At 45.9% G+C, this 24,634-nt stretch overlaps 1 protein-coding gene across 1 annotated transcript in view; it reads left to right on the plus strand.

Moving 5' to 3' along the window:
- The first annotated feature begins 411 nt into the window (after nt 1-411).
- PRAG1 (PEAK1 related, kinase-activating pseudokinase 1) overlaps nt 412-24,634 on the plus strand; it is a 53,001-nt gene continuing 28,778 nt past the window's right edge. Inside the window, exons 1-3 of the mRNA XM_033104756.1 lie at nt 412-569; nt 4,861-5,262; nt 7,025-8,841. Of these exons, the coding sequence (XP_032960647.1) occupies nt 4,948-5,262; nt 7,025-8,841 (2,132 nt within the window). The 5' untranslated portion in view covers nt 412-569; nt 4,861-4,947. The remainder of the gene's footprint in view (nt 570-4,860; nt 5,263-7,024; nt 8,842-24,634) is intronic.

Consider the following 24,634-nt stretch of genomic DNA (forward strand, 5'->3'; position numbering starts at 1 on the left):
CACTGGCGCTTTACCTCCCCGCCCCCCACCCCCATCCCCCAGGGTTCCGCCGAGCTGGCTGGATGAAAGGACACCTATGCATACATCGTAGAAGGCAGCAAACACCGAAACTCGCCCCGGCAGACCCACGCAGAGCCATCGTTAGGGAGGGGTGCAAATAGGGGCTCCGCTCCCGGTGAGACGCTTCAAGTCTCGGGCTGGGGCGGAGCTTCACGGTCGGGAGCCCGAGCGGAGACAGGGAGGAGGTGTGGGGAGTGGAGAGTTTGGAGGAATCCAGGCTGGTGAGCCGGAGACCGCCGGGGAGGGAGCTGGCGGCGCGCGGGGCTGGGGGCGCGGGGCGGCGGGGACTGCGGTGGTGCGGCGGGTGTCCGGCGCGCGGCGTCACCGGAGGCGGAGGGGGCGGAGCCGCGCTCGCAGCTGCCACCCTGCCGCGGAGCTCCCAGACGACACCCGCCCGCGGCCGGGCAAGCACCGTGCGCACACACTCTCCAAACAATGCTCGGTGGCGCCCAGCGGAACGGCTGGCGGCTCGGCGACCGACGGCGAGGCCGGGGGAGCGCGGCCCCGAGGTGAGCCCGAGACGCTTGCTCCAAATTTGGCCTCTTTTTGTCTGGCAAACGTGGCTGCAGAGGGGAGCTTTGGAGGAGCGCCGCGGTCGCCCGGCGGGTGATCCCCTGTCGGCGTCCCCTGGGGTGACAGGCGGCCAGCTTGGGGAGGGTGGAGGTTAGGGACCGCGTGCGCCCAGGGTTGTGCCTGAGGGGAGGCGCCGATCCTGGTGGACACGCTAGCCGGAGGCGTGTTTTCGATTCATTCGAGAATCGCGCTCTTGAAAACAGGGAAACTTTCCTTGGAGTTCCGGGAGGGGAAACCGACTCTTCTGCTGATCTTGCTGGTCCCTCTGCTCTGTTTGGGGCAAGACTGAAGCGCTTTGGGATTGCTAGCTTGGAGACTTCCTTTCCGCCGCGCAGTATTGTCCAAGGAGCGGAGAGAGAGAGGCCGCCCGGCTGTCCAGACTAGGACCTCGGGGTCGTAGCTACCTCTTCTGTGGCACCGGGTTAGATGCCAGCCTCGAAGTGTCCACAGGGATTGATATGATGCCTTTTCCCTGAACCATGGCCGAGCCCTCTGAAAGGCGTGCCATGAGCGTGTCCTATCTTTGCTTCTGCTGCCCCCTCCCCAGCCGGCCGGACACTCACACGCACCCAGAGCGAGCGAGCGAGCGAGAGAGCGAGAGAGCGAGAGCGAGCGAGAGAGAGAGAGACAGACAGACAGACAGACAGACAGAGAGACAGACAGAATAGAACCTCTCCACTTAGGTCCTGTGAATAGGAATGGAGGCAGGGCCGGCTATCTGTGTATTTCTCTCAGGTAAAGCCTAGTAGCAAGCACATGGCTTTGCAGAGCTGATAGCAAAGCCTAAAGGTCTAGGGGCCACGGAGTTTTGCAATGTCCTGTCCAGATGTCAGGTTCGGAAGGCCTTATTGATCACGGGCCTGACGGATCAGTTAACATCCCCTTCCCTTTTGGAGACAGAAATTTGACAGGAAGCCCTGGGGAGTTCTGCAGTTCTTTTCTTATCATGGGGTCTTGTGGAACTCAGTAGCCTTTTTATTGGTTAGACTGTAGTGGGTCTAACCCAGAAAACCACATTCCTCCTGCTGAGATTAGATTACATAGCATTGGAGAAGAAAAAAAATAAAAAGTGGGGTAAATACCATGACTTACCCTCTGTGTGTGTTTTGCAGGTGTGTGTGTGTTGTCAAGGTTGTCGGTTGTCACTTTCTCCTCTCTGCCTGAGCAACTCCTGACAATGGATTGTGGAAATCCAGACCCGCTCCATACATATTTTTCTTTCCCGGTGTTGCATTCATTTAGTTGTATAGATATATAAATTTTGTAGGTGAGTGTTTTCTGGTATTCTGTCACTTCAGACATAGCAACTTTGGATGCAAGTAGGAGGGGCAATATTCTGAACCAAAATAAATGTTATGGATCTGGCCAGCCTTCTTCGTATTCTTTTAAAAAGGAGGTGGGAGTGTATCTGACAGCTTCAGTTTTGCACATTGTAGCCACAAATCTGGTGCAGAAGTTTGCAGAGGCAAAAATATTTTATCATGACTTGGATCAGAAAGAATGCTGAGATCTTTTTCTAATCTCACACTGCTGCCTCCCACAGAAAGGGGGAAATTTGCATAATTCTGGGGGCCACCTTCCCTCATTGGTAAGGAATGTGGGCTGGGAAGGTGCCATTTGCAGGTTGGTGGTGGGCAAGGCGAGAAAAGGCTCCCAATTTGTGAAGGTCACTTGAGTTTATCACCATCTTTTACTTAAAATAAATGGGGGATTGTCCCAGTCCCAGAACCTCTCTAGACAGATGGAACTGGAAAAGAATCTTTTCTAGCTTGACATGGTGGTAAATTCTGTTTGCTGCCACTAAGAAACCAGTTTTAAGAGGATGCAGTGAGTCAATGATGGTGAGAAGCCCAGGGCTTCATTCTGTTCCTTATTAAAGATTTACCCTTAAAAACCTTTGTTTCTGAGCGGTCATGTTGGTGAAATGGTGCCCAGTGTCAGAGGTTCAGAGCCTCGGAGAGGAGGGAAGAGTGCTTATAAACTGGTGAGGGCTTCTGAAAGAAGCTGCTTGCGTGTTAGTGATCCAGGGCCTACCAAAAGTCCAGCGCTGGAGTGGGTCCTCTGCTACAAAGGAGGGGACCTCTGGCACCAAGCAACCATGGCAGGTATGTGCTGTTAGTTGCCTGTTGAGGAAATGACATGTGGCCACCCGAAACTGCTTCTTTTGTGAATCTGTGGTAGCCTTGGGGAGGCGGTTGGCTCCCCGCTTCCTCCAATAGCCCAGCCTTATATGAGGAGCTGCAGGAATGTGAGGTGCCCACACAGACCTGGTTTCTAAGCTCTCCTCCTCCAGCCCACTGAGGGGCACCAGAGCCTCTGCCCGCAGTTGGGAGGAGTGGGGACGGGGCCTGTTTTGTTCTGTGACTCAGAAGACAGCCTTCATTGGCTCCCTGGGAAAGAACCTACTCTCCACCTCCAGGGAGGGATATGGAAACTTGCCCTAGTGAACACCAAAATACTTCCTCACTTTTCCCCCTTTCAGAATTTAGCAGTAGAACTTAAGCTCTTTGTGGCCTAAGATTGTAGGAAAAAGAAAAAAGCGTTGCTGTCCTCCTCTGCTTGTTAAAGCTTAGCAACTTCTTCTGGAGAAGTTGGCAAGGGATGAACCCACTACTTGGGTGTATTTAGGAAAAGAACCTAACCTGCAGTCATCTTAAAAAGAGGGATGTATACAGTCCTAACAACAGCTGCTGAAAGGCAAATATTTTTTTTTTTTAATTTCAGCGTTCATTTTGCTTAAAAATGCAGTAAGCTTCAGGGTTAACTTTGGAGGGAAAGGAGGCAAATTTAGATTCAGCACTTGTTGAATAACCACCCCTGTCTATGAGTGTGGGAGATCAGAAAGATAGCACTTCCCACAAAGATTCTGGAATGATCTTTGGAGCACCTGGCTCATTCTACCTGGTTAGTCCTGTTGGATAGTTTAGAGAGTATCAAAGTAAATTCTCACGGGAAGAAAGTGGAGAGCAAACCCTAGGGCAAAACCCTCCCTATTTAATGAGAATATATTCACCCTAGGTTCTTCAGGACCATTTTCTTGTGAACACTCTCCTGATGAGAAAGTCAGTTTATTTAAATGAGGAAAGAAGAGCAAAGAGCAGAAAACAGATAGTGGCAAGTGACTCAGTATAACGAATGGCATGGTGAGGTGAGGAGCTGCCAGCAAAATTGGCTTCTCTTTCCAAACTCTGTATCTATGGACAGGTCTTAGTGTATGTGGTTGCCATTGTTTTCCCATCTATATAGGGATGAAGCTACCTGACAAGGTATTATTCAGGTCAATTGGTTAATATCTGTAATCCTCTGAGCTCCTCAATGGTGAATTACTAAGTTCTGTGATGAACACTCTGCTGTCAGTTTTACTCTCAGAGGCAACTAACTTTCTGCCAGTTGACGGCCTTACCTCCAGGGTTATCATAGGGAAAATAACTGTGTGCTCCTCTCTTCTCTCTCGGACCTTAGCCTGCCACCCTTAGACCACAGCATGGTGGTGCTCATACATTTTTCTTTCTGTTTTCCCTTTGGCCTGAAGCTCCAGCTTTCTTGACCTCATTGAGCACTGGGTTGAATGATGTATATGAAGCAGGGGGAGGAGGGAGGCAAATTCCCAGGATGTCAGACCTCCCTACCAGGGTCCCCTGGGGAGCAAGCCAGCGCCACACCTCTACCCTTTCTCACCCTTTACATCTCTGCCTGGTCACAAGTAGGGATTACAGTGCTGATTTCAAGGCCCAGGCTTGCCTCCCCCCTCACATAGTTCTTGGTTAAAAATTGCGGCTTATCCCCCAGAAGCCACCATTTTTATTCGTTGTGCTACTTCCTAGTTCTTATTTCTCTGGGGCAGAGTCCCAGGCTCTAGATGCTTCACGTCAGGGAAGGCACGGATATGATACAGTCTCCTTATCTATGTGATTTCTTCCTGTTAACTGTCCCCAAGCCTCCAAGAGCTCAGGATTGTCGGGGACTGGGATGTCTTTTGTGCTCTTTACTCACGGAACAGAGTTGTGTTTAGTTTTTACAGCTCATGACAGAGTGACTAAGAGGCTTATGTCACAGGAATGGGTGAGGGCCTTGGAATAAATGGAATATTAATCTTCACCTTTTTTCCTCCCCTTTTCCTCCTTCCTCCCCCTTCTCCTCCCCAATCAAATGATCAGACTCTGATTGATCACGTGCCCGCCCTCTGGCAGGGAGATCTCTGATCAGTCAACTGTTCTGCCTTTTCAGGAAGCTGCTCTGTGACCTGCATCTGCCTCCCTCCAGACCACACCTAAGAGCTGGGTGCAAGATGAACCAGTGCCCTGTTCGCCCAAGATGCACCAGGCCGTCCGACTGAACCCCGAGAGCCTGAAAATGTCTGCGTGCAGTGACTTTGTGGAACACATCTGGAAGCCCGGGTCCTGTAAGAACTGTTTCTGCCTGAGGAGCGACCACCAGCTGTTGCCCAGAGCAGGCAGCCTGCCCCCTCCTCCTCGCCTACCCCCCAGGCCTGAATACTGCCGCCTGGAAGATGACGGTGTGAACAGCTCTCCCTACTCCAAGCCCACCATCGCCGTGAAGCCCACCATGCTGAGCTCCGACGCGTCTGACGTGTGGACGGAGGCGAACCTGAGTGCCGACGTCGCGAAGGTGAGCCTGACTAACCCCTGTGGTATTTTTACAGGGGCTGCTCCTGTGGTAACGCTCGGTGACTGGCTGGCAGCCAGCGAGGGCTGTTAGAGCAGGACGCCCGCTGGACGGCTGCCTGTCAGCTTGCCCCAGGACCGCTCCTTCCTCATCGCTGCCCTCCTTTCTATCTGTTCCTTTAGGCGAAGAACGGTTAACTCAGTCCCTCGAAGTTTATTTGGAGACTCCATTAATTATTTATTTGGATAAATACAAAGGCACACAAAATGAAGCTTTTCCCAAAACGTTTTTAAAGATTTTTTAAAAAATAATTTTAAGCGTGTGCACAAGTAGCAATAGTGCGTGACGAATCCCACGCATCCACCCGCCTTCAACGTGTGAATAATCAGCTCATAACCAGTCTTGTTTCATCTCTACCCCGACCCTCTCTTCCCCGTGATTTTAAAGCCAGCCTTGACATCGTATCATTTCAGTATTGCGTCTTTAAGTCATAAAGTCTTTAAAAACATATAACCACGATACCATTATCACACGTAAAATTATTGGAATTCCTCGACATCATCCAATCCCCAGCCAGTGTTCATGTTTCTAATTGTGAAGCTTGGAGTTTACCAGTTTTGACCTAGGACCACCCAAATCAGTTACATCCCCAGAGAGTAGACTATTCTGCTCATCCCACAGGTAACGCTTGCAAAGCCATAATTATTTAGAGGGCACGGAGAGCGTGCTCTCTCCAGACAGGCCTATGAGGTCGTATGTCTAAGACATATTCTAAGAACTGTTTGTGACCTGTTTGACCTCTTTTGCCTGTTCTCCCAAACCGTCATAGTGAGTAGATCAGGAAGGGTGTGAGCTTAGGTAACATTAGAGGTCAGTGTGAAGTCAGGGGGGGCTTAATTGAGGAGAGGGGCATCTCCTGTGGGTTGCACTGAGCTCCGTATCCCCTCAGGGCTGCTCCGTTTTTGGTAAGCTGGTTACATCCATTCACCACGCCATTCTCGCTACCTTGAACCCTCACAGACATAAGCCAGGGACTCTTTTAGTTCACAATCATCTTGGAAAGGAGCCAGGTGCAGGCCCTAATTTGAGGCTGCGTCTAAAAGCAGGGGTCAAGGGAGACTTAGGAGGGGAGGAGGAGAGGACAGTGACCTGTGATGAGAACGAGCAGTTCACATCTCTGTGTCACAGTTCCACTAGTCCAGTCGCTTATGCCGGCTTGGGCTGAGGCCACTGCCTGTAACGGGGAGAAGGAGCAGCTCTTTGGCATGACCCACCTCAGAAACCAGCCCTCACCCTCCTGCCCTTACTCCGACATCCACCCAAGGTGTTATAAAAAGCCGCATGACTTTGGTTTCTTCGGGAATGGACCATGACACAGTTATCAAGAGACGAACAGACATAAAACACAAAACCCTATTTTCAAAGCCCAGGTGAGAACGTATCTCAATCCTGCAGTTTTGAGAGAGAAGGCAAAATGTCCTTTTTTGAGTTATTTTCCCCCTACTTCACAGATCTAAACCACAAGCACGACAGGTGAGGTGGGAAGGGCAGCTCCGTGTCTGGGAAGACCAGTGGCTGCACGGGGTCCCAGCAAGGATGAGAGAGGGCTGTGGAGAGATCAGAAGGTAGGAGTGCCGCTCCGCTTCTCCGCTGCAGCACAGAAGACAGTGTACAATGCCATGGCACTTCTCTCTCACGCTGTCTCTCTCCCTCTTTTTCCTCTGACAAGGTTTAACGTAAGTCTTCTCACCTTGGGTCTGTGTAGGTCATGTGGAGACGGCCCCCCGGCAAGCTCCGCCTCCCAGCGCAGGAAGACGTGCCAGTAGTTTACCTGGGCAGCCTCCGCGGCGGTCAGAAGCCCGCCGGGCCTGGGGCTTCCACAGAGGGCCACCCGCACTGCCCACCTGCATATGCCATGGTCGGTCTGCACAGCCTGGAGGCCCAGGGGGAACAGAATACCGCCTTCCACCCAGTGAGTTTCCCCGATGAGAAGGCAGGGCGGGAAGCTAAGCCCACGTTTCCCTACCAAGAGCTGACCTCTGCTCAGGAGAGCTTCCGCCAGAAACTGGCTGCCTTTGGCGGGATGACTGCTGGCTGTCACAAGAGCCCTGGGACCCACCCTAACCCACAGCTTCTGCCGGAGTCCCTGCCCTCGGAGGATGACAGTGATCAAAGGTGCTCACCCTCAGGGGACAGCGAAGGGGGAGAATATTGCTCCATTCTGGACTGTTGCCCCGGGAGCCCTGCTGCCAAGGACACCTCACAGGCTGAGGGTCCCCCACGCAGACATGGTGGAGGGGACTGCTCTCCATTGTGCTGGGAACAGGGAATGTGTGCAGGGCCAACTAAGGAGGAGAAGCGGGTTTTGAATTTCCCAAGAGAGTGCTGTAACCAGGGCCTGACAGAGAACCCGGCCCACCTGGGCCCCAAGAAGCTGTCCCTTACCTCAGAGGCTGCCAGTTCTTCGGATGGCCTCTCCTGTGGGAGTGCCAGCAGCGGCACCAGCAGCCCCTTCACCCCCCATCTCGAGAGTGATTACTGCTCCCTCATGAAGGAACCTGTGCCGGGGAAGCAGCAGGACTCTGGCTGCCAAGTGGTGACCCCTGGCAGGTGCCTTGGGCTGACTGGGGAGCCCCAGCCCCCAGACCACCCCAGAGAAGCTGTGCAGCCTGAACCCATCTATGCTGAGAGCACCAAAAGGAAGAAGGCAGTACCAGTGCCTTCCAGGCCGCAGGCCAAGACAGAACAGGCAACAGCTTCTCAGAGCCAGGTACGGACAGGCTGGGCTCAGAAAACAGCATCCGGCTGGGGCCGGGACAGGGAAGGCCCAGACATGGCCCCCCAGATGGCTGCCACCATCACAGTCATGGCAGCACACCCAGAAGAGGACCACCGGACAATCTACCTGAGCAGCCCTGACTCTGCGGTGGGGGTGCAGTGGCCACGCCAGCCTGTGTGCCAGGACTCTGAGGCAGGCGACGAGGAGACGTCAGCTGGGCAGGGGATGAGCTCCAGGGAAGGCCCCCATCCCACAGCCAGTGGGAACATGCCCAAGGGGAGGCCTGCCATTCCTCCTAAGCTGTCCAGGAATAGTCCTGGAGGGTCCCCGGTATCACCATCTGCTTCCCCGCTGTCTGACCTCAATGAGGGGAGCCCCAGTGGCAGCAGTGGGCCCCAGCTTTCATCCAGGATCCCCGCTGACCCCGCTTCTTCCTGTCAGGCCAACGGTGTCACTGACCGCAACTCTGTTAAGTGTCTGCCACCGTCCACCACTAACTCAGCCTTGGACCAGAGACGGCCCCGATACCAGACAGGGGCCTGGAGCCGTCAGTGCCGGATAGAGGAAGAAGAGGAGGCAGAGCAGGACTTGAGTCAAGGTTGTGGAAGGGAGATGGAAAATGGCACCACAGACCCCTCAAGCTCCTCTACCTGGCACCGTCTCTGCCCCACAGATGGCTCCTCAGGACAGCACAGCAAAACCGGGACCGGGATGAGTAAATCTGCCTCATTTGCCTTTGAGTTCCCCAAGGACAGAAGTGGGGTTGATGCCTTCTCACCTCCTCCACCGCCTCCAAAGTCGCGGTGAGTACGAGTGTCTGTGTGTGACTCCGGCTGGCCTGAGGACAAAGGGCTCTTCCAGAAGCCCTGGCCTTTGCCACCTGCACAGAGGGCCTTCAGGCCCGGCCTCTGTGTCCTGCCCCAGGACCACTGTCTGCCCAGAGGCCCTTGTGCCTTTATGTAAATTCTTTATGGAAGTTGTTGCCCGTGTTTGTGCACAGCAAACAAGCCTACAAGCAGTGTCCTGCTTGACATTGGCTGTTTGGAACCAACCTTTCTAAGAATCCTCTTTTTCTTCCCACCTCTCTGAAGTATCTTCTGTAGGCTTTTTCAAGGAAACCCTGAAATTCTCCATTTATTTACACATGCAAAAGAAGGAGACTGTGCTCCAGAATTTGGAGAGGCAAAGAGATGGGGAGACAAAGAGTCGATGCCAGAAACTGTTACCACGATGGCAATTAGGCTTTGGGGCCAAAAGCAAAATAGTAGGAAGCTCTGCCCGTAGTTGGTGACTTGGATATGGATTTTTACAGAAAAAAAAAAAAAAAATTGTAGTTTCGTTTTAGCATACTGAAACTCACAGCTTTCTCCACCGCTTCACTGCCGTTCTGCTAGTTTAAAGTACCTTTCAAAGGCCCAAGAAAAATAAGTGCCTTTTTTAAGGTATTGAGTTGTGCGTGGAATTTAAATTCTGGAAAAAAGAAATTTCCCTTTATTAGAGCAAAACTGATTCCTTTCGGGGAAGGAGAAACCTGCTGTTTTTCCAAAAATAATTGCCTCTCTGAACAGACTTTCTGTAGTCATGTCATTTCCAGTGTTTCTGTTTCAGCTCATGGGCCTCTGGGCTGATGTCAGAAGCAGGGACCTGACCACAGACAGCAGCCGCTGTGACACTTGACTTTGAACATCAAAGCATCTGAGGCTGTGAGGCGCTCTCACATGGGCTTTTTTCACGGCCACTACGTTGTTCTGGTATTACACTGGCCACCTGCCATGCAGAGTAGACAGCCTTCAAATCCTCAGGGGATTGCAGACTCTCATTGGCTACAGTTTTAACTCCCTGAGGGAATGAGGGATTCAGTAGCTAAGAAGAGCGCCCATGGGTATGGCACTTACTGTGGGCCAGGCACAGATCTAACGGGAGTTACTCGTAGACATATTAACTCATCTGATCCTCAGAACAGCCCTAGGCAGTTGGAATTACTATCCCCAATGTACAGATGACAAAACAGAGAGAGAGAGAGAGAGCGGAAGTAACCTGCCGAGGTTATACAGCCTTACCTGGCAGTCTGGCTCCCAAGTCTATGTCCCTAAACGCATAGGGTACATGCAGGCATAGGAGTAAAGGGACATGAGCAGGGCATGAGAGTAAAAGGTGGGCATTGTATCCATCGGCCCCAGGCCCGGCTAGGGTAGTGAGAAGCACAGGCTTTGGCATTAGAAAATCAAATAAGTGCGTGTTGCCTCTCAGCTACAGGCCAAGCCTTCTTGAGCAAGGCACTCGGCCGTGACTGAGTAACTTCAAGTTACTCTTCTCTAAACCAGATGATAACACAACAGGTTATGGAAAGGCTCAAATGAGATGAACAGAATTCAACCCAGAGCTTAGTTAGGATGTACGCAAAAGCTGCTGACTATGGCAGGGACACCCCCACCCTACAGGAATGAGCCTGGCCCCATCCCAGGAATACCACCTGAGTCTTGGAGGAGCGAAAACTTTCTTGTTTAAGAATTATAGGGCTTGAGGAGACCCCCGTCGCCATAGCAATGTTCAAATAACAAAAATTCAACCAAGTAAAGTTAAAGATCTAATTGGCTTTATTGAATGCTTCATGAATTGGGCAGCATCCCCTCTAGTAAGTAGCAAGGTGCTCGGAGGAGCTGTACAAAATGAAGGCTTTTATAGGTAGAAACAGGGTGGGACAAGGAAATTGAGAGTGGAATATTGCATGCAAGGTCACCTACCCATAGGGGAAAGCAGGGGGTCTTATCCGGCAGATTACCTCCCTAGAGTTGGTCGGGAAATTCCAGACTGGTTTAAAATTCTATTCCTGGGAGCCTGAAACTACAATTAGATTACGTATTAAACCTTGGTGGGGCTTAGCAAAAGTAACTCCATTTTGGGCCTATTGTTTCTTTTTCACAGTTCCCCCATTTTGATCAAACTCTCAGCCTAACCGAAAGATATGATCAAAATGTAAAGCATTTAGCACCACTCTTAGCTACCAGTCTATGGTTTTGAAATTTTTGTTGGTCCTGTTTTTTTTTTGCTGAGTCTCTGGTATTCACAGGTTATAACTTCAGGCTCCCAATTTTTTAGTCTGTCATTCTCTTTGTTTCTTTTTTGACATTCCAGTGTTAGGGAGATCATTTGCTTAGTGTTTAGCGCCTGTGAAAATGTATTCAACATTTTTGAAAGAATACAGTGAACCAGGAAGATTACCATGATAACTATAAGCTGGATTATTCCTAATGTTTGGAGTGCACTTTGAAGCCAGCGTTCCCAAGACCTAAAATGATCTAAGAAAGCCTCTGTTGAAGGAGTCACCCTTTTTAAGCCAGATGGCTTGCTCAGTGATCTTTTGTAGCTAAGTTTCAGCTTCCCCAGAAGTGTTAATTCAGGTATAGCAGGCGGTGTTGGCCACAGCACGCACACATCCTTGCTCAGCTAAAAGATAATCCTGTTATCAAGAACAACTTTGGTCAGAGAGTTTAAGGATTTTTGCTGGGCATCTATAGCTTTAAGATTTATAGCTTTTAAGATTCCTGCCATATTTTCAAGAGCTAAGGAGAGATTCCTGATATATCCTCATTTGTACTCATTCCCAACCAGGGAGGTGGAGATCTGTCAAAGGGAGCTAATTTTGAATTAGGAATGCCTCCTGGTAGGTCCTTTCTAGAACAGGAGGGGCAGTTAGATAACCTAAGAGGCATTGTTCAGTTATGCTCCAGTCATCTAAGCATTCGTAGGTCCAAGGGGAATGATAACCACCACAGACAAAGGTAAATGCTGTCAGGCACAAACCACTTCCACGAAGGTGGCATTGTTAATGGACTCCTTTGCAGGAATTAGTGCATCTGCCCATTCAAGTCAGGGGCCAGTTAGGTTGCCTCCTAACCTGAAATAAATTGTTTTCTAAATTTCAAAGGTTACCCCCCTTTAGCAGTGGCCTGGGAGATACAGGTGATGGCATTATCTTTTACTTTGGCCAGTGCCAGAGTAAAGGAAAGAAAGAAAAGAAGGAAGGGTTTTGTGTTTAGCTAAAGTAGGAAGTCTTGATCTGGCATCTTATCAATGTCAGCTACTTCTCTTCCTAGTCCATCATTTGCATAAAAATTATAGTCATCCTCCTAAGTTCATTCAGCCTCATGTAATTCGTTCTTGCTCTTTTCGAATCCAGCTTTTTTAAAAAATTAGTTCTGGAAATACCCACCCAGCTCTGCTCCATGATTGCAAAAGTCATCAGGAATCTGCACTTGTCAAAAGTCCCCTCCGTGAATCTTCTTGAAGATAAAGCACTTTGCAGGAACACTTCAGTAAAAACATCGGAGTAAACCAGTAACTGTAAATGACAAAAGATTTAAAAATGCCTATTGTTAAAGATCTGAAGAAAGTTTATTCTAATGGAATTGACAAGGAAATTTGGTCATTCCTATAACATACAACATTTTATAACATTATATCAGGGCATTCCAGACTAGGAACTGCATACAATTTCTAGAACACTTATAACATATACTTACACTAACACAACATAAAGGTTAGTATTACTTCTTATTTGACTATACTTCCCCGTTATTTTAACATATCAGATAAGCCTAAGTTTAACATCTCCCTTTTTATGAGGAGAGAGAACAAATCTTTTGAGATGTTCCAAGACTCCTCTAGAAAACCCCCAAGTTAGTTCGAGGTCAAAAAGACTGCATTTAGAATTTGCTTTGGGGAAATATGTTAAAAATACCAAAAGGATTTTAAAACATTTAGTCAAATTGGATCATAGGTTACTGTGAAACAATACTAGTTATCCATTCAACCAAAGTGACAATTAAAGATTTCACAGGCAGATATAGAAGGTTACATAGTTCTGAGCAAAACGTAGCTTTTTTACTATCAAGAAGATTAAGTTTATCAAAAACATTCTATTTTCCTTGAATTCAGAGTTGTTGCCCTTATTATTTCTAGTGGCTTTAATTATATGTATTAGAATTCTTAACCATTAAAAAAACCTTTAACTTCTAGTGAAAACTAAGAAGTAAATAATTATGAACTATCTTTTACATTCACATTCTTTCGATTGGTAGATTTATATACTTTTTATAATTTCTAGAAATGTGCTTTCTCATAAAAAACTTCTTGACATGACATAACATATGTTTACTAATAGACCCAAGTATCTAGTTCCTCTGTAAGAGGATGCCAAAAGTGGAAAAACCTATGTTCAGTAATTAATGTTTCAGTTATTTTATCTTATTTGGAAATGAGCTGGATATTTAATAAGTTTCCATCATTTAGCTTAATCTTATTAGCAAAACTTTAAGGTTTCAGGTCACTGACAAGATTTGGAGAAACTATTTAAAAAGTTCACCTAAACATTTTTTATACTACTTACATTTATTTAATTTACTTGCCCTTATCAATTAATTATGTTTATTAGGTTACTTATGAACATTTTCCAAGATGGAAAAGTGTTAGAAGGTCTTTGAGCAACATACAAGGTTAACTTAATGTCTTCACATGGACCGTCTAAATGGGTCCTATTTCCAAGGATTAGCCTCACCTGCAAACAAAAATAAAGGATCTCGTGATGTGTATTACGTTCACTCAGAACTCTGGAGAAAGGGGTCGTCTCATGCAGGGCAGTGTTACTTTTCCCTTACATTTAGTTAGAGCCTGCTTTCTAGGGCCATGATGGAAGAACAGAGAATGATTTTCTGGTTTGCCTATGGTCCTGTTTTAGAAAACTGACTCTGACTTGGAGTAAAAAAAATAGATGTTGCGAATGACTGAGCTTTCCTGTGGTCTTGTTTTGAATGTTTGGCAGTCGCTTATCTGTATGTTTGAGATATTGTCCTCTGTAAACTGCCATTAGGGTTCCTGACAAACCTCTTGCTGTAACGCCATGTAGGACAAAGGTTCCCAGTGCTCATTTAATGTGCTGGCTGAGCTTTCGTGGTGTTTAAGCGTGTGCCCAGCCCTCCTCGTTGGCAAGTAAGGCAGAGTCTGGGTCTTTCCTTACCTGATACTGCTGCCAACGCAACCTCCTGCACACTCAAGCTCGCACCTCCTTGGACTGACGGACCCCACCGAGTCTCTGGGTCACCCCTGCCTCAGTGTACGGCAGAATTAGAAGGCGAGGAGCTCCAAGTACTGCTGGTTTGGCAACTAAACACGGCCAGAAAGAAATGTGGACTTTTTAGTTTAAATGTCACGTTCAAGACGTAAGGCCACGTAATGAAAGCAGCAGTGCCCGCGGAAATCACTGAGATGCAAAAGAATACAATTTATTTTTGCCTTTCTTCACAGATGCAAGCCTGGTTTTAAACGCCTTATGGCTTTTGAGTGACAAGGTCAGTTGAGGGAGAGTCATCTGATTAGTACAGACAAACACTTCACAAAGAAACCCCAAATTAGGAGAGAAGACTAAACCAGGAGGTGGAATTAGAACATGACAGGTGAAGGAGAAATCAGACACATTTAGACGCTTTTAGTTTTCAAACAGTCTGGCCCCCACGAGACTGATCAGAAAAAGGAAAGTTTCCCCAAGAAAGTGAGAGATGACTTTGCTTTCCAGTTATCACTCATGCTAATTGTAATTTTCACCCACCACTCAACTACATCCTCCCTCTCTGCGGGGATTCTGGGGAGCAGAGACCGAGTCTGGCCTTGGCTTTTTTTGATCCTTGTTAATTTTCCTCCCTCCCTCCCTCCCCTGTTGCTTCTCAGCAGACATGTGGTGACCATGTCGTAGATGCAGCTTTTTTCTGTCCACAGAAGTGACCACTGTGCTAATCAGAGGAATCGAAATGATTTCATTGTGTCGTCTCTCAGTAACATGGTTTCTCGGCATGAGCCCCGAGGATAGGAGCAGCATAGACAAGATGGGTATTTGCCTCCAGACCCCATATCCAATCCTATTAAAGCTTTATTCTGGAGGCACGTTGTACTGTTGTGGATTACAGGGGGATGACGGCAAATCATCCTATGATTAGGAAATCCCATAGTCTTGATGCATAATGGGCTTTTCCATGTGGCATTTTGAAAATCATACTTTGTATTAGAAAGCCCTTTATGTATTTAGAGAATCTTCTCTGGTGATGTTGAGCTTTTTTGGTGAAACTGAAATAACTCAGAGGAGGTTGAGTCGGTCCAAGGGAAAATGAATACTGGACATATTTCAGGGGGAGAATTCCCCCCCATACACAGAGTTTGGCAAACAGAACAAAGCACATATATCAACAATGAAAGTTTATATTCTGCTCCATGCCAGGGGCAAATTAATAGTTGGCCTTTTCCCATGAGCTTGTGGATAGAGCCTGAAAACACTGGACATCCAATGACGACACATTACAGAGAATTAAAATTGATTCCTGTCTTTCTATTCTGGAATTTTTTTAAAAAATTACTGAGTTGAACAACAGTATATATAAAATATTTACGACATTTTCCATTTTTGAGCATGCATCCATGGGTAAGGCTATGGATTAGAGATTCTTTAATTCATCAATATCTACTAATTGCTCACTTTCTGTAACACTGTGTAAGGTGTGAAAAATCCAGTGACTGTCCTTAAGGCCCCTGAAGGTTGTGTTATTATGAGTAAATCAGCAGATGTGTAATATGACCAACAAAGGCTCACCTCTGCTTTGATTCCTTCCCTTTGATGAGACTGGTTATCATAGCATCTGGATTCTCACCACATTCTGTGTTCTGTTCAGTAATGCAAAGGTAGCTCAGGAGTCCTTTAACTATCTTTTGACCTGATCTAAAATCAAGATCAAGTTTAGTACAGGCATATAGATACCACCATGTTTCCCCAAAAATAAAACCTAGCCAGACCATCAGCTCTAATGCATCTTTTGGAGCAAAAATTAATATAAGACCCGGTCTTATTTTACTATAATATAAGACCATATATAATATAATATAATACCAGGTCATAATTAATTTTTGCTCCAAAAGACTTTTGGAGCTGACATTAGAGTTGATGGTCCGGCTAGGTCTTATCCTGGGGGAAACATGGGCAAACACGGCATTTATTAAAGAAAAAAAAAGCCAGATGCTCCTTGAAGATAAAGAACATGATTAGCTATTTGTAATTCTGTAATATCCTGTTTGATTCCTGGCACAAAATAGATGCTCAAGAAATATTTGTCAAATAGACACTTTTAGGCAGAGACCACTCCCTGTTTATTTCAGTTTCTCCAAAAGCACTTAACTCTATGCTCTGCACATCAGGAAATGTTGAAGAAACTAACAGTAGCTTTAAATACTTGTATCAAAGTTTCTTTCTGAAACTCAAGTCTCCAGATTGCCCCAATGCTCTGTTCACGCCTCTGTTTTGGCGGTTAACACAGTGTGTCTGTATTGTATTCAACTGGATCCATGGTTGTATCTCCGCAAGAATTTGTAAACTCCTTGGTGAACAGGGACCATGTTTCATACATTTTTCTTTGATTTTCCCATAGAATACCTTAGCATACTGCCTGGGATTTAGTAGGTATTCAATAAAGGATTGTTGGATTAGAACAAAAAAAAGGTCAGAGTGAACTACCGATTTTTCACTGGACACTCCATTATAATTCTGTGGCTAGCCTTGCTGAATAGAAAGAACATTGTCACCTTGAGTTAAAGAAGCTGAGGTTGATAATTATTAATGCTTCAGGTGGGCAAACTCTATGTGGGCACAATGCATCCTTTCATGGATTAATTACTCCCCAATGATTGTGCTTTCCCTTTTGCTACTGGGCTCTCTTACTCAGCTCTTTTTTTTTTTTTCCCTAACGCTGAGCAGGTGTGTGGAGCCAGCCCTCTCTTGCCACAAAAATGTTCCTTTCAGGTAGTAATCACCTAAGGACTTCCCCCCCACCCCGCCCCCCCCACCGGTGAGTTGCAAGGAATTCTAGGGTGTGGTTTTGCTTCTCTGAGAATTGATTTTCCATGTTTTCTGAGGCACGTTGGAAAACCCAGGCATGTGATCAAGCCCCTTTGTCAATGAGGTGATCAGAGGGACTTTGTTCCTAGAATGGCCAGCCTGCTCTTTGGGTGTGGAACTCACCAACTGGTGAGAAATTCTATTTGTGGCGCAATTAATTTGTTGCTGTTTTGGGATTGTTAATGTGCTCATGAAAGGACTTGCATTTCCTTCTATCGGGGTTGAGAGATCAACTACAAAGAATACTGAGCAGCCCTTTCTGCAGCTAGTGACTTCCTGAATTTAAGATCAGAGTCTTCATCCTCTGTGCTGAAATTGCTGATTATTTCTTTACTGACTCATGAGCAGATTCCTAAAAATATTGGGCACTAAGGGTGTTCATGCCGTTTCCATACAACGCTGTAAAATTTCCTGCTTCAATTAGCTTTATCTAATGCCCTAGACGGCTTATTCCCCATGCTTCTCTAACAGGCTGACTTATAGAAACAACTGTTCTTCACTGGAGGAGAAGGGGAACTTTGAGTTCAAAATACTCTAAAAAAAAATCCTTTCCTTTTTACTCAGTTATGTTACTCTCCAGCTAATTTTAGTAGTTATCGCTATCAAATGATCTTCCTGACTTCCTGGTAGTTTGGTGTTTAGCCATTTCATGACCACTAATGCGTGTGCTATAAAAACTTTCTGAAAGTCTGAAACCTAGGCAGATAATCAACAGTGTTACCACTGTATGTTCCTGAGTTGTAGAAAGCCCTGGAGAATGTCTCCAGCTCTTCAGGAGCTCCACAGGACAGCCAAAATGAATGAAAATACGACTACATTGGATAAATACAAAACGGCGAGAAATTGACACTAATAAGTAATAGGAGGACCTTAAAGATCAGGAAGAAATGGAAGAAGAGTCTTTGGAATTTTAAAATCAGTCATAGTAGGGGTGTCACTTAAAGTGATTCTTACTAATATGTGTAGATCAAAAGGAAGACTTTATGACTGCATATTGCTGAACCATGAGGGCAATTCGGTGCCTCCTCCACACTGATTCCAGTCAGTGGGAGTGGCAGTCTGGAGCTCCACATGGAAAACACAGAGTGCGTGTGCCCAAAGCAGGAAAGCTTGCCATGATCAATCAGTACTGTGTGCAGGTCATGCGAGAGGGGAGGGCAGACACCGTGCCAGCTATTTGCCAATCTAGCTTTAGAATCTAAAACTTGCCACCTACAATGCAAAATCATTGGTGGTGGTTTGTAACTGCTCCCTCTTCGAATTTAAGAGTTCCATACCTGGGAGGGGATCTCTGGTCTGTCCAGCTCAGGTAGCCCTGAGCAAAGTGTTTGGCAGAAGGTGGTTATCCTCTTTGATTGCAGCTTCACATTTCAGGCTGTAATGCCAAAATGTGTTGTTTCCTCTGAATGAGTAATTATGACTATTTCATGAATTTGAATGAGCGATTTTGAATATATCATGAATTGTTGGAACTCAGTATTTTAGTAATAACAGTTGCCATTAAGTCTACAGAGGGTGCCAAAAAAATGTGTACACATTTTAAGAAAGGAAAAAAACTGTATTAAAATTGTAATACTCAATATATACCGACAACAAAAAATGAATACAAGTCACGTTTGACTTCTGCGATTACAAGAGGTGCTCAAAGTGGTTGCCATCAGCGTCCAGACACTTCTGATTACGGCGAACACTGTTTGGTAAACTTCTGTGGCGAGCATGTAAACTGTTCCAACACTACAGCAGAAGCAGCAGGACTTGTTGCTGAGCGAGGCCTCCCGGATCTTCCTGTGTGCACATCACACACAGTACCATGCTTCTCAGACTTATCACGAATGCATGCAATTGTGAGGCGTGTTGGAGGTGCTGTTGCATACTCACGCCTCCATTGTCGTTGCACTTCCGCAATGTTCTCGAATTTCAAATACCACTTCAAAATGGTTTTGCGCTCCTCGAATGACAGCCGTGCTTCCGCCATTTTCTCTGACTGTCCTGCCTGTCACACGGTGACACTAGCACTCATTTGATTAACGCCATCTTTTGAGTGAACATCATACTACGCATCGTTGCTGTAATTCAATTCAACTTCGGAAAGGAATATATAGATAACATCTCTTAAAATGTGTATACATTTTTGGGGGCACCCCTGGTATTGCCCATTATTTAAAGTCTTATGTCTCTTTATGGATCTTAAATTTCTTTTTTCCAGTCCTTAAATCATGTTAAATAATGTATGTTTACTTAGCTTTACTGTCTTTGGCTTGTAGCACTGCCTTTCTATGCCCCAGATAGCAGGGCTGGGGCATGTGGAGGGGGTAGGGGCAGGAGGTATGTCAGAATCGTTTGGAGAAATAGTTTGAAAATAGAAATTAAGTATTATAATATAAATTAACATTTGAGAAATAAAAACAAAAGTATTGTTTTCATAAGACCTACTACATATAATTTTTCAAGTCTTCTTGACTAGCGACAAGTTAGGCTATCTGTCTTATAGATATGTTCATCTTGGGGACGGAGAGTGTCTCCCCAGGAGAAAGTAGAAGAAACCAGGACAGGAATATTCCTGATCTGTTGTATTTACTTAGTAACATCCCTTCAAATCTCTCAAAATGCCTTCTCTACATCCGTGCCCTCTCCAAAAGTTGAAACAGGGAAGTTGCCTATACATTGAATCCTAAATCCAGCCACTTGATCCTTCTTCTTATCCTACTTTCAGTGCTTATTCATGTTTCCTATAAAAGCGAAGAAAGATAATGAAAGACATTCTTTTTACAGTTAAGAAGCTGAGACTTTCTTGATCTTGACAGTCATTTAATCACTAAATTTGAAAGCTTAGAGTTAGAGGGAGCTAACATGAATTACCCAGTAAAATTAACTGTAACACTACATTACGTCCCCACAGTCTGTATTCCTGAGTGTATGCCTCAGAGAAACACACACACACAGGTCCATAAGGGGCCACGCACAATGCAGATCATTACAACGTTGTTCACAGCAGCAGGGGCAAACCCAGGTATTCAACTCTAGGGACACAGAAAAGGGAAATGTCGTGAGTATACAACGGAATGCTTAATAGCAGCCAGAAGCGATGGACTAGATGTATATACAGAAATATGAGTAGACCTTGAACTGGTATTGAGTGAAATAACTAAGAAACAGAACAAGATCTTTAACACAATGTAATGTCTATAAATTTAAAACACACAAAGTCACACTATAGCATTTTAAAAGATAAATCCAAGTTTTATACCCAAGGAAGTATAGGGTGAGTACTTGGGAGTGAGAAATAGTTGAGGATGGATTCAAGATGGAGATGAAGGGAAAAACTAAAACAATGTAGATCAGTGTGAAAATGTATAATTAATTGAGGCATATGATTATCTCACCTCTGTGCACTTTAAATGACTACACACATGAGGAGAGACTGTGAATCATGGAGAAGTAGAGAGAGGATTTACTTGAGGCAAGAATTAAGAATATCAAGAAAACGGATGAATGCTTGGAATGGTTGCTTTGGAAAATGCAAGGTCAAGTGTAGGGATTGCCAGGGAGCTCCAAGAGCTACCTGAACGCGAGCAGCATGAATTAACTGTGTTCCCACTCTGCATTGTTCTGTACTTTCCTAGAGAAGCACTGAGCTGCCTCATACAAGAGTAAAGATAGAAGATGTTTGGAGTTACCTAGTGTGACATTGTGATTTCTAATAAGAAATATATATTTGGTTTTCCCAGTTCTGTCACAGAGCTCCTAAAACCCTTGGCCTTTCCTAAGTGCATAAAGGTGTCTTTTATTATGTTAATGAGGTGACTTTTGGAACCCACCTAAGGATGGAACTGGTTGCCAGGGGGAACCAACCATTGTGATTAGAGGGTTGGAACGTTCAATCCCACCTCTCAACCTTCCAGGAGGGTAGAAGGATTAAAGATGGAATCAGTGGCCAATGACCAGTGATTTAATCAATCATGTCAATGTCAATGTAATGAAGCCTCGGTGAAAACCCAAAAGGACATGGTTCAGAGAGCTTCCAGATTGGTGACCACATGGAGATGTGGGAGAAGGACGCACTCGGAGAAGGGCATGGAAGCTCCAGGCCCTTTGCCAGTACCTCATCCTATGCCTCTCTTCCATCTGACTCTTCCTGAGTTATATCCTTTGAAGTAAAATGTTTCTCTGAGTTTGGTGAGCTTCTCTAGCATATTAATCGAACCCAAAGAGGGGGTCCGTGGAACCTCCAATCTGTGGCCAGTCAGTCAGAAGCACAGGTGACAACTTGGACTTGAGATTGGCATCTACAACAAAGGGCAACCTTTTGGGACGGAGCCCTAACCTATGGAATCTAATGCCCTCCCCAGTAGAGTGTCAGAACTGAGTTGAATGGTAAGACACCCAGCTGGTGTCTGTGAACTGGTGGTGTGGGAAACCCCTAGCCCACATGGGAATTGGGTGACCAGAACCCTAACCTAGGGTGGGAAGGTTTTGGCTAAGGCTGAGGGCTGAAGAACTGACCTGGGAGTGGGGAACCTCATCCTTATCGGGCAACAGGCTGGACCAGAGTAGGAGGACAGAAGCAGATCATCCTAGTAGCTTTGTTACAAATAGGCTGAATTTCCCAGTCCAGGAATGAAGTCTAATAAATGCACAGAGATTTCTTAAGCCAAATAGTTAGGCTCAAGATCTGGGTCAACAAAGTGGACTTGAGGCATTTGCTGAATCCAGAGAAGGAGAGAGAAATAATTCTGAAATGGGGGTTACCAAAGCCAGTAGTTTAGAAACCGAAAGATTCTGGTCAGGCACAGATCACCTTGGTGGATAGATTCCAAGGAGAATAGGCCAGTACTAGAACAGCAGCGATTCCCAACTTGGTGAATAACAACTCGCCATTGCTTTGGTTTAGTCAGTCACCAGCGTCCTCTGTGGGTTGGTTGAGAGGATGGAAAGGGGGTATGAAGAGGGAAAGAACCATGGGAGGGTCCTTTTTGTAGAGGGAGGGAGAATAATACAATAAAAAAGGTTCTTTTCCTTTTAATTTGTTTCATATTGGAGCTAAGCAACGTGGTCATCTGAGGAGTATGTCAGTTCCTGAACCTGGGGTTACACTGAAAATTATCAGAATGAGGTCTGGTTGATGGACAAATCAACACTCCCTAGTTATTTAGAATAATGCATGCCTTCAAAGCATCACCCCGATTGACTTTCTTCTTTGAGTCTCTTTAAAGTACCATAATAAAAATGGAGGCATCAAGAGAGAATGAAATCTCTAGCCAATCTGCTATTTTCTGCTTCTGTCCAGGTAGCAGAAAGAATTACTGGAGGCTGCTGAAGTTCTCTCTCTATCTCTCTGTCTTTTCTGTGTCTCTGCTTCTCTCCATCCATCCATCCATCCACATTCACCTTCCTATATAGCTAACATTTCCTATGTACCAGGTCCTGTTTTTAACACTAATTAAATAAGTAACTCATTGAATCTTCCTAACAGGCCCATGAAGGAAGTATTATTGTTATCCCCAGTTTATAGGTAGGAAGCTGAAGCACAAAGAGCGTTTTCCAAGGCACACAGCCAGTAAGCAGTGGAGCCAGGACCCACACCCAGGCCGCCAAGCCCGTGTTCACGCTGTTAACCTGGCCATCCTGGGTGGCTCTGCAATCCATTTGGGTAGTCATTCAAATGCCTGCACGACTGTTTTTCCCACAGACGCCTCCCACACAGCACTGGCTTGTAGGCTGGGCAGCTGGTGGGAGATGCTCCTCTGGGGACGGCAGTTGCTCAAGCTTTACTTCAACGTATTGTTCATCTCTCTTTTCATCTTCTCTTCCCACCTGCCCCTCGTGTGAACAGATGTGAAAGCTTCCTCCTTGACTTTGCAGGCCAGGTGTTGGGGACGCGTGGTTTTTAAGGGATTGTGTTGGAGCTGAAAGTGTCGCGGACCTGGCGGTGGGGTCAAGTTGTTGGGTTCCCAGCACTCTCTTACCTGCTCCTCAATAGCTGTCTCTCCCTGTCCTCAGCTTTAGCTGAGACCTCTCCATGCTTCATCACCTGCCATCCTCACTCCTTCCCTAGGCAGCCCCGAGCGGCTGTTAAAGTGTACAACCATGCAGACGGTGGCCACAAATAAAGGACTCGTTTTCTGAGACCTGACAGGTCATTTTTTAAAATATTGGTATCTCTCAATGCCTAAGTATAGATCTGTATACTTAGCCAGCAAATTTCCATTTGACCAACTTAAGCATTTTTATCCTTGACCAAAACCAACGAGTAACCTAAATTGTGTGTGTCTCCTTATTTTTAAAAATCAGTATGGCTTTATTCCTGTTTTTAAATGGTTTCCACTGAATGCAAAGTGCATTCATCTTCAGGCTGAACCAGAGGGCTTTTCAGCTGGTAGAGCCCCACCGGCACCAGTGCATGAACTGCAAATGCAAATTAGCAGGGCTGCACCATAAAGGTCATTTGACCAAAAATGAAACCGACTTCCTCTCTTTGTACCTGCTAATAGATCAGCGGGGCAAACATGCTCCCAGAGCAGACTGGACTCATTAGTCCTTTCAGGTGGCACTTAGACTCTTGCCAAATAATCCCGTGGCATCTTCAGCTAAGAGCACCAAAGATAAAAGCAATAAAAACCTTTCCAGCTTAGTTATCTGTCTTTCTCCTCTCTGTTTTGTGTCCAGAAAACAAAAACAACAACAATGTAAAAACTGAAAGATGTGTGCAAATTCATGATCTTTTGCGACCGTTGTATTTTGTAGATATGAGAAAGATTCAGCTATCGAATCCAGCTGTCCTGAGGGTTGTTGTTTACTCAGTGTCCCTGTCTTTTGCAAGTTTTGCTCGGCAACTGTAATTCTTTTTTTAAAGGAAACATTTATCCTCCCAGATGCCACTGAGTTATTGAAACAGAGGCAGATAAACTTAACCAAGAGCATTTAATAATTACTCTGTGTTCCAGCATGCCATGATTATGACACAGCCCCTCAAACAGTTTATAATTTGGGGGTAGTAACAAGCCTATTTCACGTGAGACAATTAGAATAATCTAACCAGGATTATAATCAAAAGCTCGGTGATGTGAATCAGACTCAGTTCTGTGTGAGTTCAGAGGGGATAGACAAGTCAGAGAAGACTGAAATGGTTTGGGAGGGATTTGTAGGTAAGTGATACTGAGGCTGGGTCTTGAGGATGGAAAACGTTTGAAGGGGAGAGAGACTTGTTTCCTCTGAGTCAAGGTCGGTAGGGGCGAGGAACATTGGGTGCTTTAGGGACAATGAGAGACGAGCCCAATTAGAGAGAAGGATGTATGAGGGGAAGTGGAAAAGTCGGATATTAACCAAAATGGTGATCATTTTTTTCCAGACGACAAACCTAAGCAGGTGTTCTCATGTATAGACAGTGGGAGAAAATATTTGCAATCGAGATTGGCAAAGGGAATTTGGAAATGTGTGTTTCTGTCACCATGGAGGACCTGAGTGGATCCAACATAGTGGCTGAGGTCGAGAATCCTTGCAGGGGCTCTAGGTAAGACCCTTCAGAGATGGCCGTCATCATGAGAGCAGTATTTTAGAAAGATTTTGAGTCAGGATAAAAATTTTTTCTGAAGGTGTATCCCTTTTTTGGAGGAGCTTGACAAATTAGAAGGGATGGTGGTGGCTCTGTCCACGGTTGTATCCCC

This window comes from Rhinolophus ferrumequinum, chromosome 4 (genome assembly GCF_004115265.2).
Source record: "Rhinolophus ferrumequinum isolate MPI-CBG mRhiFer1 chromosome 4, mRhiFer1_v1.p, whole genome shotgun sequence".
NCBI classification, from domain to species: Eukaryota; Metazoa; Chordata; class Mammalia; order Chiroptera; family Rhinolophidae; genus Rhinolophus; species Rhinolophus ferrumequinum.